The following is a 20,414-nucleotide window of genomic DNA, read 5'->3' as shown; positions in this document are numbered from 1 at the left end:
CTCGGTGTAGAGCTGCTCGTTAGTACGCGAAACCGATGGAGTTGATGGGCTGTTCGGGTAACAAGGCTGGCCTAGATCGAGGAACCAGCCAGCGATGCCGCGAAGCAGCTTCGACTCACCTTTCGAACACGCAAACGACTTTCCTCCCGTGTCAGCTCGTCCGCGATATCGTTACCGATATACGTAGACGTTTGACAAGATTCGAAAAGGAACCTGCGATTGAACTGATCAACAGGGACAGGCGAATAGAAGACCATTAGGAAGACTAAAAAGAAAAGGGGCAGGATTAGGTGGAAGAGAAAATTGTTGAAATCGTGAGGACAGAAATCGCGTTTGATGGGGGTGTTTAACGGTGAGACGATCAGACTATCGTTGGGATCTGGGTTAAAGGAAAGAGTAGGTGTTCTCTGATTGCTCGTTTCGCTTTATCCATCCCCGTAACCTCAAGGCGAAATTGCCACGATCGTTCTTCTAATATCTTCACGAAGAGAACGATTTTCTCGCGCTTCGCTATTTCACTCGTTTCCAAAATGCCAAGATTCTCAATTCTTAATTCTTTGCAGATGAATTCTCCTTTTTTTTCAACGATAGCGCAGAGTATAATAAGCTAAAAATTAACGGAAACTGTAATTTTAAAAGTACTATAAGCGAGCGCTCTCATTTTTAATGGAATACTATCGCGCAGAGTTGAAAAGAAGCGGAGTAGGACGAATGCAAATTCATTTCTTATCCTAATGGATTGAACTCGCCTCAATCTCACACGCAATTTTCATTGTAGAGTATTATTGGTCGAAGCGGGCACACATCTACTAATTGCGCCCATTTCAAGCATACAATGTGGATTCTTATCCATCAATGAAATATTCAAATATGCCTAAATATAAAATATCCAAACTAAAGTAGCTGTTATTATATTAAACGAGTGGAGCGAAATCAGATTCCATTTCCTTACTTATGTTCACGAGCGTTGCAGGCTGCTCTGATCAGTTACTTGCATGCCATCTCGCTATTCTTCTCTCCAGCTTTTTTCCACATAGTGCGTATGTAAATCCCGATAGATTTCGGTGTTCACAGAAAAATTCTAATTTCTGTTTTCTAAATTCTAATTCTAAATTCTGGCAGTCTCCAGCTAGTTAGTCTCGAAAGGTTTAAGCAATAACTAATTCGACGCTAAAACCAAAGAGAACGAACAGAAGATATCCCTTCTGAGGCGGATATATCGCGTTGTTTTTCCGCTTTGGAGTTGCGCGGACGCGTTCTTATATACAAAAGCGCCTGTGCGATGCAGAAGGAGCCCCGTTGATGGCAGTGCTTGTGGTTTAGGAGGTTTGACGTAGGAGGGTACGATGTTTTCCATAGGCCGTCTGTCGAGGGCACCCCCTGCGGATTAAATGGAACCTAACCCTACACGTATTGATCCAATAACATGGGTGCTGGATACACAAACCGAGGGAGAAAACTCTGGGAGGAATATCGCGAGGGCCAGTTGGCGGAAGACTGTGGAAGAGAAAAAAGAAAAAAGAAAACAATAGTACCGTTCGATCGACCGAATTAGGCGAGTAATGCTCGTCGCAACACTCCTACGACTTTTCTACATTTATACGTTAGACAGCGAAGATGTAAGGGAAAATTGAGAATATTTTTTCTTGTTTCTCTTGTTTCTCAATATGTTTTATCTGAACTTAGGAAACAGCGAGGGGGGAAATCTAAAAGAATTCTATCGGAGAAGGAAAATTTGAACATAGACTTAATCACAACCGAGGGCCGGTTTTACTCTTATTTTTGATATATCGCGTTTAGTTTATCCTGGAGATACGCTGCCGCTTCGTTTCTAAAAGATACCTGTTATTCTAGTCCACAACGATAGTCCAATAGCTACGAAGTAAAGTAAGATCGTGAAACGAAGAACTACACTGTAAGAACCGAGTGTAAAGTACTCGGGTGGGCGAATACTTTTCCGATCAATCGCAATTATCTTTATCCGTGCAATCACAAATACAAAGTGTAGAGTGATGGACGTTTATCTATGAACGTTTACCTACGTGTTCTAGGCATCTGCGATTTATAATGCATAGAGTGTGACTATAATCGTGTACGGTCGTTTAGTCGTACACCTGACCCGATAGATCACGTACACAAGCACGTTCAGCAGAACGTACGTGTGCGTGTGTACGTACTTACGTGCGCAACACGCGTACGAAAGAAGAGTGGCGAGGGTTAGGCCCTAATCGACGTATCCCCCTTGAGAAGCTCTCGCTACGAAGACTTTAAAGCCAACTTATTTCCATCCGGTCTCACCGTGTCACCGACGACACCCGCTGACGACGTGTTTCGTGTTAATTGCGTACCTTAATTAAAATTAATATCGTCCAAATTAAAATTAATTGAGCCGCTCTCTCGGTCGTTCTTTAAAAGAAGGAAAAAGAAAAAAGGAGAAGAGAGATAGCGGTAAATTGAAACGAACCGAGTGTAGGGGTTGTTTCGTGACGCGTAACATTTAATCCTTTCGATCACGGCACAGTGCAATTATTTTAATGGACGTTTATGCGTGTAACTTGCAAATGAGTCACCTCTTGTTGTCGCTGGCCGATCGTTCCGACCAACTTTTCTTCTTCCTTATATCCTTGATCCTTGATAATCGCTCTTTCGAGGATAATATTTCGTAGAATCGAACCGGGGAAAACTATTGTCGAACGTTTGACCGTTATTGGCGCGAATCGAGACGTCAGATAAGTCAGAGAAATTGTTCTGGGTCAGGAAATCGAAGCATCGAGGTAGATTCGTGATTGAAACAACTTTGTTTCGATTTATTGAACATTCACCCCCGTTACTATTATTCGTACATACTCTAGTACATTCGTGAATTTTTTAAGAACCGATTATAACGTTGAATTCGTCTCGACGAGACTAGTTTCTGCGTGGTAAGATCGTTCTTGCCAGCGATAGTTATAAAAGATATAATACAATCTACGTGTGCAGTTCTATGATACGCAAAAGGCAGTGATACTTAACATATAGAGTTACGGTAACGTGTTTGCATCGCTTAACTGCATATAGGTCATTTGCAACGCGCAATACATGCAAATTGCGCGTTGTATGTTGCCACGGGATTCTGTTCGCTCGCCTTTCTCCTATGGATATTTTGTTTCTCAAAACGCGTCACGAACCATCGTAAAGCTTAAGGGAACACGCGTATACTTCGATTCTAACAAAATCGATCAAAATGTTGCCTCGCGCCGGTACGTGTAAACACACATAAAGAGCGAGAAAGAGAGAAAGAGAGAGAGAGAGGGAGAGAGAGAGAGAGAAATATATGCGGACGAGCGCGTGCGCACGTTTGTAAATAGATACGTGTATCCATGTACATAATATCAAGCGGAGTATACAACGAGTATCTAGAGCGAAGACGAAACAGTTTTTCGGCTAAAGCTATACTCTGTCTCCGTCATTTATATACATACATATATATATATATATATACTACATATATGTATACGTATACATATACGCGTAAAAATATCAAATATATAATACATAGATCTCTAAGACGGATTGTATCTAATCTATAACAATGTCTACACAACAACGACATCTGCGCGTAACGGTGCGTACTCTAGGCTCTACACATCTATGGGGGTTTCTCTTGTCTAAGGTGTCTCTCACGGGGATGAACATGGCGGAGCGTATTCGGTTTTTCCAATGTTCTTCTTGCTGCTCCCGCTGATTGTCATAGACGTGTATGTGTGTGTAGACGCTTCTATATCTCGATGGTAGGTTTCTCGTACGATTCTTGAAAAGGATATCAGAACGTACACAATGTTCGAACAACCGGCTAAACACAGACGCGTTCTTCGACAACGACGACGACGACGACGATAGCTGCCGTAACGAACGGGGATAACCTGCAGCTTTCGTTTCCCCTTTTCCGTGCCCGCTCCCTCTACCACGTTTTCCTCACGATCAAACGTGTCGCCGCCTAGCGGCTGTGCCCTCTACCAACCGACAGGAAGGTTAAATGACAGCCCACCCCATTCACCCGGCATACTACCACACCATCACCGTCACCACCAGCACTAGTAACCACCATAGGTTCTACCATCTCCACGTGCATCTACGAGACCAGAGCACGACCACCAATACTGTCACCACCACCATCACCACCAACACCACAACCACCGCCGCATCACCACCACCACTACCACCACCACCGCCACCTCCATCACCGGTGAAATCCAACTCCAACCCAACGACTACCTTCGCAAGCCTCCTCCTCTCTCGAATCGCAAACGTGCCGCGCCCGTTAATTCAACGGCTAATCAATTCTTACCGCGATTTCTGCATGCCCTAACCTACGCTCGGCCTCTTTTCCATCTTCCACAGCCCCTTCTCTTGTCTCTCTCCTTTCTTTGCCAGAGTCTTGGAACGTCCGAGAAGATTCGTTCTTTCGAATCGATTAAATTTTACAGAATCGAACAGGATTACGTTGAAATTACGACAACGCGGTGGTTGCAAGGGGTAGCCAAAGTACAGAGTTACTAATAGGATGCGATGTAGGGAACCCCGTAACATCCAGCCGCTAGAGTAAAACGAGACGGTGAATGATGTAACGAGCGTCGCGTGCCATCGATAATTACAGAGACGCGTATTCCTGTCTAGGTGGAAGATTCCCGCCCTTTTCTCCCTTTAACAACTACTCCCCCTATCGTATTTTTGTACTTAAACGACGTTGTCGATGTACCGTGTGTACAGTGATTACCAGCGAAACTCTGAAACAATGAAATCGATTCGATTCGATCCAGCCGGACCAGAAATTTCCAGCGAACGTTAACGTTTCGTGATCGCGGCCTGAGACTCGTCAACGAAGAACAACGAGCCTTGTGAATAGCTTCGAAGATCTGCCGATTCGATGAGTTCACCAGATTGTGCCATAGCTCGTTGTTTATAACGTCTGATGAATCGTTGGCGATGAGAGTGGGTGAATCGGTGGCGAGATCGTATTGCGCGTGATGACGAGAAAAGCAATGGAAATTACTTGAGTTTAGGCAAAAGACTAGGGTCGAACGTGAGTTACGAGCATATCCGTGTACGTCATTCGGACACCGATCGAACGTCGCCGCTAGTAGAAACTCTGATCGAAACTGGGGAAACCAAGCAACCTAGAGGGGAGTCGATTAGAGGAAGAGAGGGAGGGGCGAGTGGAGGGAAAGAGAAGGCGTACGATCGACCTAAACCCGACGTTAACCTTTTCATCGACCCCGTTCGAGTTCTTCACTGCCCCGTCGTGGCGCCGCTTTAATTCGGTACACTGCGTCGAGGATGGAAACAAGCCTGATTCATTATTCAATAAACGACCGCAGATATTTCGGGGTTGAAACCACGGAAGATACTATGTGTGGACTACTCCACCCCGGAACTAGGCCAAGTGGACGAGCTCGTCAACTGTTCGATCGCGATAATGCGTCGACGATTCTGTTACGAGAACGGATGCGTGTAACCACTTTGTTACGTATCCGCGAGAACGGAAAGAATTGCCTTTATTTATCGACGTGTGGCGTGGTCGAAACGAATCCATAGGTTCGATTCGATTGTTCGAAGAAATATACTTTTCACGAAATCCCTTAGATTCCGAGAACCACCCTTACGGGGATAGGAAAATGGAATCCATCGAAGAAAATAAGTCGGGGCCACGGATGATCGCTGGTTCGCGAGGAAAACACACCTGAAACGTTCTGACATCGCCATCTTGCCAATTCAGACATCACGATACGATTCCATTCAGAATCCATTCTACGGTCCACCGGTGCCAGTGATTTTAACGTTTTGGGAACAGTATGGACAGAATGGACAGTTCTGACGACTTTCTTGTTCGTGGAAGGGGAACGAGCGACTATATCGAATGGAAGCTTCGTCTGTTTTTTTTTCTCTTTTTTTTTTTTTAGTCGAACTTAAACGAAGAATTCCTTTTTCGTTCGTTCTCGCTTCTTTCCATGAACCGAGAAGAAAGTCGTTCGATGAACCATCGTAGCCGCACCTTCCGGAAGCTGCCTTATCGACCGGAAACGCCGTGATATCCACGCTGGCAAGAATTAAGAGACACCTTGGCAGAGTCTTCGCCCGTTACGGTCACCTGTCGAGGGACGCGGAGTTACTCTAATCTTTCACGAAGATAACGCTCGAGATTCGAAAGACGAAAGTTCACGAAATTTACGGAGCTTCCTTCGCCTCTTCTTCTTGTTTCGTGTTCCCTGTCCTCCGATACCTGCAAATATCCCATGAACTCTATCGTTCTTATTTGTTCCGCTTCTCCACCTTTGCAAATCTATCACGAAACACAAAGAGACCGCCAACACTTTTGTCGGAGTTCCTTCCACTTTGGAATCCAGAGAACACTGGAACGAATGAGACTGCGTTCGACGATGGCCACGAGACGAGGACAATGTCCCATCACACCAGTAACTCTTTAAAGGCGTACTGCTGTGACAAGACAATATCCCCGGCGAGTGGTTGAGTGGTTCGAGTCCTTTCAGCCGGAGAGATCCTACTTCCTTCGACATCCTCGAGGTCCGCGATTCGATCGGGATTTGGCGCGGTTCGCTGTTCGCGATGCAACCCGCGAGCGTCCGAGCGTCTTCGATATATTTCGCACGCTAGATCGATAGCGAAGGAATGATTCGCGCGAAGATCGTCGATCGTTCTCGCGATACATGACGACGATGATAGAGGCAGGAACGGAAGATGCCGAAGGTGGCGACTGGTGGTGTTATGCTTTGGTGTCGTTTCGCCGATGGCGGCGTCGATTCGACTCTTGCGAAGGCGGTATCGCTCGGTCGAGCGTCTCGACGGTACTGCATCGCTCGCTGGCGACGGTGCCTCCGCACCCTGTCCCTCCCCCACCCGAGGGAGTTTCTCCTCCAGCTTCGTAGTCCCACCAACAGCGGTAAAGCACCCTCTCCTCGCCGGTTCGAGCCCCTTGGCGGGCCACCGAGGGTGGAAGGGTGAAAGGGTAGCTGGTGCGCGCCTGTCTAACCGCGCATATTCCGCGTGCGACCGAGTACAGGCTCGAGGGAGACTCGGAGAGAACAAGAGGGAGAAAGAGAGAGAAGTGCGCGGCCAGCCCGAACAAGGGCGGCAGAGAATGGGAGGAAAGTAACCCTCGATGTTGCCGAGGGCCATCAGGGGGACGACGACTACGCGCAGCCATAGCCTGCTGCTTACCGATACTGGAAATACTGAAACCGTTCTCGCGTATCCAGCAGCTTGACTCTCTCCGTCTCCCCTGGCCCGTTATCCTCGCTTCCTGTTACACCTCGCGTTTCGGCCTGTCGCAAAACGATCGGGGTCATGACTGGAACGCGCTAACACCGCGCTTCGACCACCAGTTGTGCCACGACGTCGACTAGAAATGTTTAATCGTTGAGGAATTCCCTCGTGTCTATCGTAAACGCGTTGAGATAGATGGAGAAGAGGTCACCGGTAACGATCGATTTTCCAATCTTTGAATACTTGCTTGGAATTGGACACGCGGCCGAAGGAATCGCGAATATATGGAGAAATGAAACGACGAAACTTGGTAAAGTTTGCGACAGTTTCTTGTATCGGAAGGTTCCTTCGATCGCGAACAATGAAGTCGAATGACAACGGAGATAGTTGCACGTGGAGAGTCGAGCTTCACCGGGATACGTAACGTAAATCGCATTGTATGCGAAGAATGGGCCGAAATAATTACACGATGTTATAATAGGACAGTGTATCGTTCGAATCTCACGTAACGCAGGTTTTCAACCAGTTACGTTCCTGTCTGCCTGTTGGATCTAAATTTAGGCGTCTTTCTTAGGCGAACGAGTTCGATCGGTTGGATGGCTGGAAGTCTGATTTCGTGATTGACCTTCCTCCCCGCTCTCTTCTGCCAATTGCGAAGACTACGCTCGAAAGGAGCTCGAAGGAATCTAACGTATCGAAAAGAAAGTAAATCGATGAAAGAACGGATCTTGAGAAATTTCAGTAGAGTAGAAGAAAGGAATCGTCTAGTTGGTTAAAGGACGCGGATTCGGACGCGATGAGAATGAAATGACCGGAAGAAGGCGCGGAAGAAAAAGCCGGCTAATGCGGAATGGCACGTGAGAGAGACGAGTTTACGCGAAAATTAGGCGGCGAACGAGAAAAAGCAGCGTCGCATCTCTCGATAGACGTACCGCAGGGGTGGAACATTGCGAAAGGGAGAGAGAAGTACGAAGGGGCGTATTGATCCACCAGCTGCGCGTTCTCTCACCCTCCACTCCCGCTCTCTATCCATCCTAGCGTCCCCCACTGGCCGACTCCCTCGCCCCGAATGGCTCGCCCCGTTTCACTTTGCTCTTTCCCTCCCCTCTTTCTCTCGTTTCGCTCTTTCTCTTTCTACCCTGTTCGTCCACAGTGACGGGAACGATCCGCTCACGACCGCCATCGACCGACAAAACTTTCGTTCGAGTACTCCTCGCAGCTTCCTTCCAGTTTAACCAACGGTCAACTCGAATCATTTTCTTCTTGGTTGCCAAGACAATCTCCATGAATCGTGACTCATTCCCGAATCGACAAATCTTAAAGCCGAAAGTATCTAAAGATATATGAAAATTTTACTCTTCGAATTGCCCTGACGATTCTCCTCTGGAGAACTACGACAGGTTACATTTGTTTCTGCTGCCCTCCGGTCCGCCAGAGATACGGCAACCGCGAATCCAGATGGGTTCGGGATAATTGATAAATTATTTGGATGCGCGCGGAATCGAAGCCACCGCTAGTCGCCGTTCTTCCTGCCCCTCTTCCTTTCGTCCCTTGTCTTCCATCTCTCTCGCACCCCGCAACCGTTACGAAGGTTATCTCCTTTTCTCGCCAACCATTCTCTCCCTTTGCCCCTGTTAGGTTGTGGGTGCACGTACACGCGCACATCAACATCCTTTCTTCTCTTTCTTCCCTAGCGCGATCCTCGGAACCTTTCCACCCCCGGGAGCTTCCACACTAGACCGCGCTGCGCCGCAGCCACGCCGCTCCCTCTGCTCTTTCAACCCCTCGCTACGCTCTGTCCACGTTCCTCGCGGTGATAGAACCGAATCGGAGTAACGTGCGGCTCTTTTACGTCCCCCCCCTAACCCCCTCGCAATCCGCCTGCGCTCTCTCTTTCTCTCCGACGAATGTTGAGCAGCGGGTCTCGACGAATCATGCCGGGAAAGGCAACGTACATCTCCACGACTTTGTTATAACCGCTGGAAACTACGTCTCTGGCTCTTTCTACTGGCTCGGGTCTCGCTCAGTCGGGATCGTCGATTAGACGATCGATCGAATTTCTTCGGACTTCAGGGGTTTAATGCTCGCGGGCGCTCTGTTGCCATTCAGACGCGTTACCCGTGCCATCTTATACGGTTACTCGGTACTTTAGGGTTATGTTTCCGGAAGCTTGAATGGACCGATGGAATAGAGGAAGTCGTATGGTAATTCAGCAGTTTCTCCAGGTTTCTTAAGGTTTGGTGAGAACGAGTAAAAGGGGGAAAAGAGACGGCCAAAGGGGTGATAAGAGGCGACTGAATGTAGGAATTTGTACGATAATTCTCGGGATTTCTTTAATTTTAAGATGTGGTGAAAGTGAGAGAGGACAAGAGGCGATGGTAATAGCTGGTGATTGATAGTTTGTTACGTGACAACGATGGATGAGTACTACCATTCTTGCGATTGTTGGTGTCATTGTAGCGCTCGTAGGGAGACAGGCGACGAATCATTGGCGGTTAAGAATAATAACGAGAGGAAGGGCGAAAATAAAATAACGTTGCGCATTCCTATCGGCTCAATCGAATCTTTCGAGTGGAAGGCGAAAGAAACATGATAGCTAAAATGTTTTTCCTTCGGATGAATTCGTTGGATAACGTTGGAGAACATTTTCTTGAATACAGTTTTCTAATGTAAATCGTGCATCGATACAAGATCGCGGCGCTTACCTTGAGAACCCGAGGATTTCGTAGATCGAAAAATCCTGGAGGAGACGTTATCTCGAAACGACGATTTCCCGGCGGAATCCTACGTGCAAAGAATTTCGATTATTAGATCCAGGGTTGATTGTAATCGTTGGATTGCTAACGAGAACCCTTCAGCGTAGGATGTACATATATCCGATCTGATTGGGCTAAACTTACTGAACATCGATCGTAGTGACAAATAGTCTGTGACAGCACAGGATAGGCACGCCAATGATCATGAAAGCTTGCAGTAGTAGTAACGGGATTATCTGAAACGAAAAGAGAAAATGCGTCACCCGAGTTTCCCTGAAACTCGGTAAAAGCAAATATCTTTGGAACCTATTAATTTTGGAACTATCGGTTCCTAATTATAATAATTTTCTTAATAATTCGATAGATTCACGACGGTGGATTTTTCAGAATTTGAATAATTTTGCTCTTACATTATTTCTTCACGTACTTTTAATTTTGATTTTTATGGTACAAATTTTACGCAATTGTAATGTTAGATGGATTCGTTGATCTTACTGATCGCTCGACTGCTTTCCACAACGATTTAAACGAAACGACGATGAGATTTAGTTTCTTTTCTTAAACGACGACTAATTTTAAACGAGAATTTCGCGGGCGACACCAGCTCGTCTCACAGAAAGCGCGAGCGGGCAGAAAAGTAGCAGGAGGGTCGATTCGGAACATTTCGACGCGTTTCGAGTACATATGTATACGTAGAATGTAAGGGACAAGTTACGCTTAATACCGTGCGACGCGTAAACACGTGCACGAAGAAGAAACGAGGGCCCAGCCGGTGGTTCGCGAGTCGGACAATAAACTGCCGTTGGGAAACCGTCGCGAGGAAAAGGTTTCTTTTTTCCATGCAACTCGCCTTACATCAGTAATTAAAATGTAACCTGCTGTTAATTACGTAACGACGTCGAGTTCCAGTTTTGGCCTTCTCGTTTCCTTTTTCACGCTATTGTGGCCTGATTTAATCGTTCGCGATGTCAAACGAGATTTACATAGATTTATCCGAATGTAAGTTTGTATGAAAGAACGAGATTAATCGGAGAGAGTGTTGAGAATCGAAGCTTCCGGGTGTATCACTGTACGCTGCTTCGAAAATGTTTTCTTTTATACGCTCGAGCTTGATGAACTAATAAAAGTTCTTTCCTTTGTTGGAAAGAACGTATCGTGATAAATATATAATAGCTAAAGTAATATTAAAGATAATTGTGCTTTCTTCACTAATAACTAAGTATGTATGAGAAATTTCAAGTCCCTTGCTGTGCAATTACCTAGTAATTTTGTATGTCAAACGTCACCTAAAAATGACAATTCTTACACCCTGAAAACTCGATTTCTGAAAATTCTGTTTTACCAAGCAACGAAAACCCGAAACCTCCGACTAAGATTAATCTCATGCCTTTTTCTCTTCTAATTTTTCTCCTTCTTTGTCTCCCTATCCTCCTTCATATTTTATATTTCTTCCGACGATAGAAATATCAACGAATAAAAGTCAAATGCAATGTCTAATCGAGGACGAATACGATGTGTGTTTCAGCGCCGGCATGGAGGCAGCGAACGGTGCGATCGAACACGATTTTCACAATGCCCTGGTGCCTATAAACGGTAGCCATTCCGGCAGCTCCGGCAGGAGTACACCGAATGGCGGCGACCCGGCACCTGGCAAACTCTTCGTCGGTGGCTTGTCTTGGCAGACCAGCAGCGAGAAGCTCAGGGAATACTTTGGCATGTTCGGTACCGTCACCGATGTCCTGATCATGAAGGATCCGGTTACACAGGTCGGTTTACTCGATGGAAGCTCTCCGTCGGCTTGTCCATCTCAGTCGCTGGCCCGAAAGTTTCGTCGAGCTTCCACAATCAAAATCGTGATAATAGAATTTTGCCGAAATTATCAGATGTTTCCTGAAAACATCTCGCGTTTGAAAGATACCGCGAAAACGTAGAAAAGATGAAGAAGCTCGGGAACGGGCCACCGACGCGTTCAAATTCTTGTCCATTTCCTCCTCGATAGGTCAAACCGTTCGCATCGAAGGAAAAAGATTCGGGATCGGTAATGGGAAGGGGGTAAAAAGAAAAAAAGAGAAAGAGAAAGAAAAAAAAGATGAAAACGCAATTCGCCTCGAGGAGATTCGATGCACCAGTTTCTTCCTTCCACTTTTGCACGAGACTTCACACAGTAGATCGTAGACAGAAAGTTGTACTAATCGATGTAACTAATTGCTGAGACAGTGTAAAGGAAGTAGAATCGTATTTTGGTATTTTACTGTATTAAAACATGTATTTAAAACTTGTAAAAGGTGGAAAAGAGGCAGAGGCTCGTTTCTAAAAGATACGTTCGCACGGGATTCGAGAGAAATCACGAACGAGGACTGTGGGCATAGATTATACATATATTACTCGTATTCGGTAGCGATGCAATTAACGACCGTAACTTCAGTTGATTCTTATCATATTTATTCGAAGTCCTTGTCTCACGTAATCCTAGAATGTTTGTCTTACATTGGCTTGGACAGTCTTGCATGTAAACGGTAGTTTGGTAGTAATTAGTTAACTGTACATAAAAGGAGATTTTATGGTACCTCTTTTACAATACAGAGTACGATATCGAGATAAACGAGACAGGATACTTTTTGGACGGAACGCGACGGTAATAAAAGAGTTTTCTCGTCACAAGCAAGTCTACTAAAAAACTGAACGATACGAAAATATTCGCGACGCGTTTGTAGCGCCGCGTGCGTTTTATAAAAGTACAGGCGAAATCGACGTCTCGCCGGATTAGATCGACGGAAAAACGAAGCAATATCCATAGACTATAGGCAGGTTGTCGAATACAGTTAAAGAAAGGGACACTCGATATAGGAAGCAGCGAAAGCGTGCGTACAGAGACTGAGAGAGAGAGAGAGAGAGAGAGAGCGTGTGTGTGCGTGTGTGTAAGAGACAGAGAGAGAAAGAGAGAAAGAGAGAGAGAGAGAGAGTGAGAGAGAGACGGGGAAGTTGGAAGAGACGGTCGTTGTGCATCGTGGCCGTTCTGGCTTGTTCGGTTACAGCGTAGTCGCGGCTTCGGTTTCATCACGTTCGCCGAGCCCGGTAGCGTGGACAAGGTGCTGAAGTGTCCAATCCACACATTGGACGGGAAGAAGATCGACCCTAAACACGCGACGCCGAAGAACCGCGCGAAACAGGCGAATCGCACGAAGAAGATCTTTGTCGGCGGCGTGAGTCAGGACACTAGTAGCGACGAAGTGAAGGCCTACTTCAACCAGTTCGGCAAGGTGGAGGAAACGGTGATGCTGATGGACCAACAGACGAAGCGGCATCGTGGCTTCGGATTCGTCACGTTCGAGAATGAGGACGTGGTGGACCGCGTGTGCGAGATCCATTTCCATACGATCAAAAACAAGAAAGTCGAGTGCAAGAAGGCTCAGCCCAAGGAGGCGGTTCAACCAGGCGCGTTGACCCTCGGCAAGAGGGTGGTTTTGGGAGCGCTGGGCGTTCGACTGGCGCCACAGCCTCCACTGCCGGTTGCTGCGGCCTCGCAGATCGTCGCGGCTCAGGCGCAGGCCCAAGTGCAAGCTGCCGCGGCTGCGGCTGCGGCTGCCCAGGTACAAAACGCCGTCGCCGGATACGGAAAACTGTTCGCCAGCAGTTACCCGGCTTTGTCCGCTTATCGATACGCGCCGTACCCGATCCCCGCGGCGGCGGTCGCCGCAGCCGCAGCCGCAGCAGCGCCGGCCCCAGCTCCGGCTCCACCAGCAGCCGCTGCCGCCGCAGCTGCCGCGGCAGCAGCCACTCCTGCAGCGGCTGCCGCGGCTGCGGCTGCGCCCGCCAACCCCTACCAGGGATACTCGCTCACCAACGTCGACATGTCCAGCTTCCAGGGCGTCGACTGGGGTTCCATGTATGGAATGGGCATGTACGTTTAAATGCCGTTGCTTCGGTCGCCTTTCACCCAACGTCGGCTCTGCGATCGGAAATCTTGCGCCGACCGAGTCTCCGCTGACTCTTCCTCGCGACGCGGGTGTCTTCGTTCCTTCGGACGATTCTCGGTTTCTTTTCCTCTTCCTCGCCGATTCTATACTTATCTAGCTGCCACTTTGAAAAATGTTTCGCGTTTGAATCAGCGCGAAAACTTTCGCCATCGTCTTCCCGTTGAATGGATAAAAATGTCTGCTGTCCTTTGTGTAATCGGTTACCGGTTCTACATTTCTTTTTGCTTTTGTCACGTATTTGCATTACGTGTTAAATATACTGAGAATTTATACGTTGAGAAGGATGAGTCGTGGAAAGCGGTGCGAGAAAAAGAAACGAGAAGAGAGCGAATACGGACATAAACTCGAAAGCGTCGCAGAGTCCGAGGTGGTGTCCTCGACCAGGGCATGAGGATTTCCCAGCCCGAAAACCGAAATTATTCTTCTTGCGTTTACTACTCGTCGTTATCGCTTGCCGATTAATTTATTAGCGAGAGAGTGTGAAAGGCAGCGAGGACGAGAGGCAGAACAATTGTATGTATGTGTGCATATGTAAAAGAGAAACAAGTCGCGCGTAATTCGATCGCATCGTATATTTCGTTGCGGTAACCTTGCATCCTTCGTTCGCGAATTTTCGTATATATTTTTCTTTTCCTTTCCTATTTCCTTCATTTTCAATTTCTTTGATTTCGTCCATCGTAATTGTTTCACGCGTTCCACGATATTCTCGCCACACATTCGGTTCCTAGTTAGATTAGCACGGTCCCTGGCAGAATACGCGCGACGTTGTTCAACCGCGCTTGCTCGTATGCTAATTAATTACTTAATTATTTAAACGATATCGGCGGTCGTTTCGCGACCGTTCCATTCTCAAGGATCTCGACCACGAAGCAATAAAACAGGGGAGGTAGAATGAAAAACAGAGAGAAAGAGGACAAAACATTTGGATGTGTTACACCGTGAACGAACGACCTCGCGAGCCCGATTACTCACTGGATTCGTTCGCTTTGCTTTTCTTTTCGACGTTTCTTTCGTCGGCTCCATTCTATATCCTATTTTGTCGATTTACAAAAAAATCGCGGGGCGACGTTGTTGGCAAACCCGAACGAAAGCACGTGGAAAAGGAACGCTCCACGTTGTAAAGAGCGACACGATCGCGGTCCGCGACACCCCTTTCTTCCGCTCCAGAGAACGAGGCAGTTCTCCTGTTTGTCGCGCGACATACTCCTCCGCCTCGGTCAAAGTGCCAAACGAAGCATATGTGGAAACGTTCTAGCTGTTCGTCTGTCTATTTCTCTCTTCGCCCATCCGTTTGTCAGCTTTCGTCGCGATCTCGGCTAACTTTTCTCTTCCCCTTTTTCCCCCTTTTTTCCTCTTGTTTTGTCTCCGTTTTAGTTACTGCGCGCTTTCGTTCGGTGAACGACTGTTCGCGCGTTCGGTCACACGGTCGCAAACGCGCACGGTCAACCACGCGTACACGTAGAGAGAAAAAGCAGGCGTGCGAAACAGGCGTTACACGGGACGCGTTTAAATAAGATAGCGCATAGGTATACATATATTTTTCTTCGAGTAACGGAAGACAATATTTCTCCATCGCGCGAGTAGCACGAGCAGTCCGCGATTCAACCGCGATATACAGAGAAAGGGAAGGAGAAAAGAGAAAAGAAAACACATTTCTGAGGGATACTCGTTTCTAGGTGTACTAGAGTCGCGAGCAACGCGGCCAAGATAACAGGAACCCAAGATTGAGATTAGCTCAGCGTTAATTAAGCGATCCTAGTTGTAAGTTTCAAGCAGATTAAGACTAGAATTTTAAGGAGTTCGAAACAAAACGAGTCGATACTTAATTTATACCTATCCGTAGGCGTCACGCTGTTCTCGTTTTCGCGACCAGGGATCGATCGAGGCGACTGCATCCGCGGCTCGATCTTTCGCCGCTTTCGATCGACTCGCGCCTTTCCATCGGTGTATTCGTCTCGCGTCTCTTCGTCATCGATCCTTCGCTCTTCGACCAACTCTTTTTCGCTCGTGAAAATTTATTTCTTTTCCCTTTCACCTCATTCTCCCTTTGCTCTTCCGCCTTTCTTTCCTTTTTCTATCGACGCTATCACGAACGACCATTTTCCTCGACAATTGATAAAATATGATTTTTGTCACATTTATAGGAATATGTAGTAAACTGAGATAGTTGATTTTTCTCGAACCTCTAAATAATGGTAGAGATACGTCAATGCTTAATTCTCACGTGGCATCATCCGGTTGCCGTAGTGTTAAGAATATTGCGTCGAGTGGATATCGTCGATGCAGGAGCGCGAAGGATCGACCGAGCGGACGAGAGAACAGACGAGTTTCCGCAAGACTTAAATTAACGATCGCAATCTGCGATTCTTCTATTTATTTATGATACCGTTCTAATTCGCGAACGATTGGGCGGAAGATGGTCGAACGAAACGGTCCCGCGCATGCAGGCGCCGCGATTTGCCGCTAGCAAACGACGAGAGAGAGAGAGTGGTCGTCGGCGAGAGGAACGCGATGCCGCGAAACAAATGTGAGAAACTTCGAGCAATAAGCGATCTACTGAAACTGTAAGCTGTGTATTATTTAAGTTTAACGAGATACGATAAGCGTGACGACACGAATCGAGTGAGAAAAAGAAAAAAAGAAAAAAAAAAGGGAGACGATAATCTGTACGCGTAAAGAGATATTTAAAGGAAAGAGATTCGCCGCTCCGGCGAACAGAGAAAAAGAAAAAAAAAAGAAAGAAAACGACGCGGCGAAAACGTGTTATAGCGGAGCGGGAGAAGTTCGAAGAAAGAATCCTCTTTCAAACGACAAGTAATATTCTTTAGTGATATATACTTTAAACATATACTTAATATGTACCGTAATATTAACGACGACAAAGCTCGCGAGTGATATTTATGACTTATAAGATGGTACTTAGATGAATAAGAAACAAAAAAAAAAATTTGAAAGAGAGAGTGCGAGAGTGAGCACGCGTGAGAGTGTGAGGAAGTAAAAGAGTTAGCGAATGTATGGAAGAGAGAGAGTGAGATAACGAAGCACGCCTTAATACGAGAAATCGCGGAAACAGGTACGCGTGCACGCGTGCGCGTAATCTAGCGAAAAAAAGCAAGCAAGAGGCGATGATTTGACTAGAGACCACGGTGCAACCGAATTCTATTTTCCACGGTCTGCGTACTTCGAGATGGTACGCAGTTTCGAGATAGAACATGGGTGCGTACTTAAAACTGACCTCGAAGACAACCCGATATCGGTGTACCCTATACCCCTGCAGCTTCCACTTTTCCTTTTCTTCTTACCATGCACCTTCTTCGTTCCATCGTGTCCCGCTTATTTGTTTCTTTCTTTGTTTCTAAAAAAAATTGCTCCTCTTTCTATTTTGTCCTTTCCCTCTTTCCCTTTCAGGGAAATTGATCGTATATTCCGAAATGTCGGTCGAAAGGAAGGAAGAGAGCGCTTCCACGGTCTCGCGTGAAATACGTCAATCGTTTGACGCGAGAACGGAAGGACGCGTTCCGACGAGGAAGAAACGCGGGGGCACTCGATCCGACCGATCGATTTCCTCGTCGACGCGGAACAGAACCTTCTCGTCATTTGCAATCGACAAGAAAACATCATCGACGACGATTAACCTGTTCCTCCTCTACGAACGTTTTCCTTCTTTTCTTTTTACCTGAAAACCTACCGAAAAGAAATCCCTTCTCATACATATGCCGGTGATTATGTATTTTATACGCTACACGCACATGCTCATACATAAAACACACGTACACACGTTAATGTACTTATTGCGAATGTCGAGAGTAATTCTTAGCGTAGTTAGTATTTTAATGATCGCTAACCATCCATTAGTTGAGAATGATCAGTAGGTGAAGCATGCTGGTTGAAATATCTTAGATCCGAATCCCGTTGTTCCTTCACCGCCCTCGTCGTTTCATTGTATTATACGTGTTTTAAGAATAGTATAACTCGCTGCTCTGCTTCCTTGCAGACGTTTCATCGCGACCGTGTCTCATCGGAACGATCATTCGATCGATCTTTCCTTTTCCCTTTTCTCTTGTTTATCTTTGAAATTATTTTTATTTTTTTTTTTAATATTTTCTCGATGAATGTTTGTACGCGTACGCAGTACGTTTTACTTTTTCTTCCTTTAATTACAATGTTATCAATTTGAATGTACATTCGCACAAAATATTATCGATCGAATGTCTGCCACGTCAGCCATGCTCTGATACTTCAAATATTCGATCGTTTCTATTTTTCTTTTCTTTTCCTGGTATATGTATCTTGTATATGGCTGGCATACCCTTTACACGGAAATTAAAATGCCCACCTTCCAAAACCCATCACTTTTAATCGTTTAAAACTTTCAATTATCCGATATAATTCCTCCGATACTCAAATTTTCAAATGACGAACGAAATACTTGATCGTTTATCGACGGAGCAGCAGTGAGTAGAGGGATTAAAAGAAGAACTTTTTCAGAGAATCCGAGTCTCTTAACGGAGATCGATCGTTTCTGTAATAATACCGCAACTTTTTCTTAAACTCCCCTACCGCTGCTGCTGTTCTTTCACGCCAAAGCAGCGTTCCTCGAAAAATAAAAGGGAGGGAAAGAGCCTTGGGATAAATACCGTTTTTTCCTCGGCCAAACGACCAAGGCGGACAACGGAGCGAGAAAGAGGGATCGGATGAAAAGAGACGAAGACAAAAAGAAATAATTCACCCTCGCCGAGGCACGTATCAGACGTGTCTCTCGACTCGATTAGACGAGTCCACCCACACCCTACACAATTCTCCGTTTATGGCTATCCGATATTCCGTATACCTCGTTCTATCCTTATTACTATTTACTGTCATTATCGCTCTATTATTACTATTAATATTGTCATCATCATCGTTACTACTACTACTATTATCACCACACTTTATCATTATTATTATCGGTTATCATCGTTGATTATTTTTACCGCCGGTGTCGTCACCCCTGCAAGTACGACTGCGATCATGGTTGCTGTTGCGTATCGTTGTTATAGTCATCGATCGTTGTTTTTCTATTTTTCTGCTTTCCATCGTAATCTTAATTGCCGATGAATCGCGAGTTTCCAACGTATTTTAAGGGAAACTCGAAAGGATTGGAAATACATTGGTAATCGCGATGAGAAGACGGACGAGCGTATTTAAATGAACGCTCGAGAAATCTCATTGTCGATCTTCGTCTTCTTTCTTTCCCTCTTCAGTTTTACCTTTTATGTTCGTACTTTTTCTTTCCATTGTCATTCTTAGTTCTTTTTCTTTTTCCTTCTTCCAATCATTACTATAGTTGTTATCTTAATTTGGTTTCGCTACTTTGTTGTGCCATAAACGCGGATCCGTTGAACGAGCGATGCCCGTGATAGAAAAGGGACGATAAAAACGCGCGGTACGATACATGGACGATTCCGAACCGCGGAAGGATCGAGACACGGCACGATACACAGCAAGAGTACGCAGGGCGGCGAACGCGAAGAACGACGGATAATTAGTTTAGTTCCATGCCTAGATGAGTTGCCAATAAAGTAGTTCGTTTCAAACTTGTAGCTAACCTGTATTGTGTGTACGACAACCTTTTTTTCCCCTCTTCGTTGTTCCTCCTTCTTTCGTAATAGAAACCCCTTTTACGATCGTATTTGTACATCGCGGCTAACTATATCGTTTCTCTTACTTTCGCCAGAAGTAACTGTTTTTTTTATTTTCCTTGTTTTTTCATGTTGTGTAATACTTGACTCACTCACTCACGTATGTATTGTTTCTGTCTCTTCTATAACTCACTTAAACTTCGAATTAGCGTACCTGTCAGTATTTACCGCCATCCATGATGGCTCTCTCTCTCATCAATTTCTTTTTTGTATCTTTCCCCCTTTCTTCTTTTATTTTTTTAGTAGAAGATTCATAGATTTCTTTCCTTTTTTCTTTTATTTTTTTTTTTTTTTATTCGCCGTTCGGTCGGTGGCGTCGAAGGCTGGCGCAACCGTCGGTGCCGGAGGCACAGTACCGCGGGCGCATCGCTAATTGGCTAATTAATATTAAGCCGTAATTAGCCTCGTTAACCCCGGTAGGCATTCGTTTCGCGCCGCTCTCTGGTTGGTCGGAACACGAGCGTTGCGTGCCCTTTGCATTCGCCGCGTTTGTTCGCAACTCCGATTCACCTTGTACCGCGCATCCAACCCTCTACCCTCGGCTACTCCTATTTCTCGGGTGCTCTCGAATCGCCGTGACCTCGCTTGGACATTTTGCGAAGCGTCACAAAAACGTGACCGACACGCGTGAAAATCGCGACAAAATACCTTGCACGATATCCCCGAAAAATCCCAACGAACGAATAATTTCCGTTTGTATGGAAACGAATCGTCACTTGGAAGATTCGCTTTCGCGGAAA

The 20,414-nt window shown here is 46.0% G+C and overlaps 1 protein-coding gene across 9 annotated transcripts in view; it reads left to right on the top strand.

Moving 5' to 3' along the window:
* Positions 1 to 19,156, top strand: part of LOC117215819 (RNA-binding protein Musashi homolog 2) — a 123,381-nt gene extending 104,225 nt beyond the window's left edge. For all 9 annotated transcript variants that reach the window (XM_033462310.1, XM_033462308.1, XM_033462304.1 and 6 more), the window contains 2 exons: positions 11,542 to 11,782; positions 13,052 to 19,156. In XM_033462310.1, the coding sequence (XP_033318201.1) occupies positions 11,549 to 11,782; positions 13,052 to 13,927 (1,110 nt within the window). In that variant the 5' untranslated portion in view covers positions 11,542 to 11,548 and the 3' untranslated portion in view covers positions 13,928 to 19,156. The remainder of the gene's footprint in view (positions 1 to 11,541; positions 11,783 to 13,051) is intronic.
* Positions 19,157 to 20,414: the final 1,258 nt, after the last annotated feature.

Source organism: Bombus bifarius, unplaced genomic scaffold, assembly GCF_011952205.1.
Source record: "Bombus bifarius isolate JDL3187 unplaced genomic scaffold, Bbif_JDL3187 scf7180000009825, whole genome shotgun sequence".
Lineage (NCBI taxonomy): Eukaryota > Metazoa > Arthropoda > Insecta > Hymenoptera > Apidae > Bombus > Bombus bifarius.
Note: the sequence above shows the minus strand (reverse complement) of the source record. Positions and strands in the feature narration are given on the sequence as shown.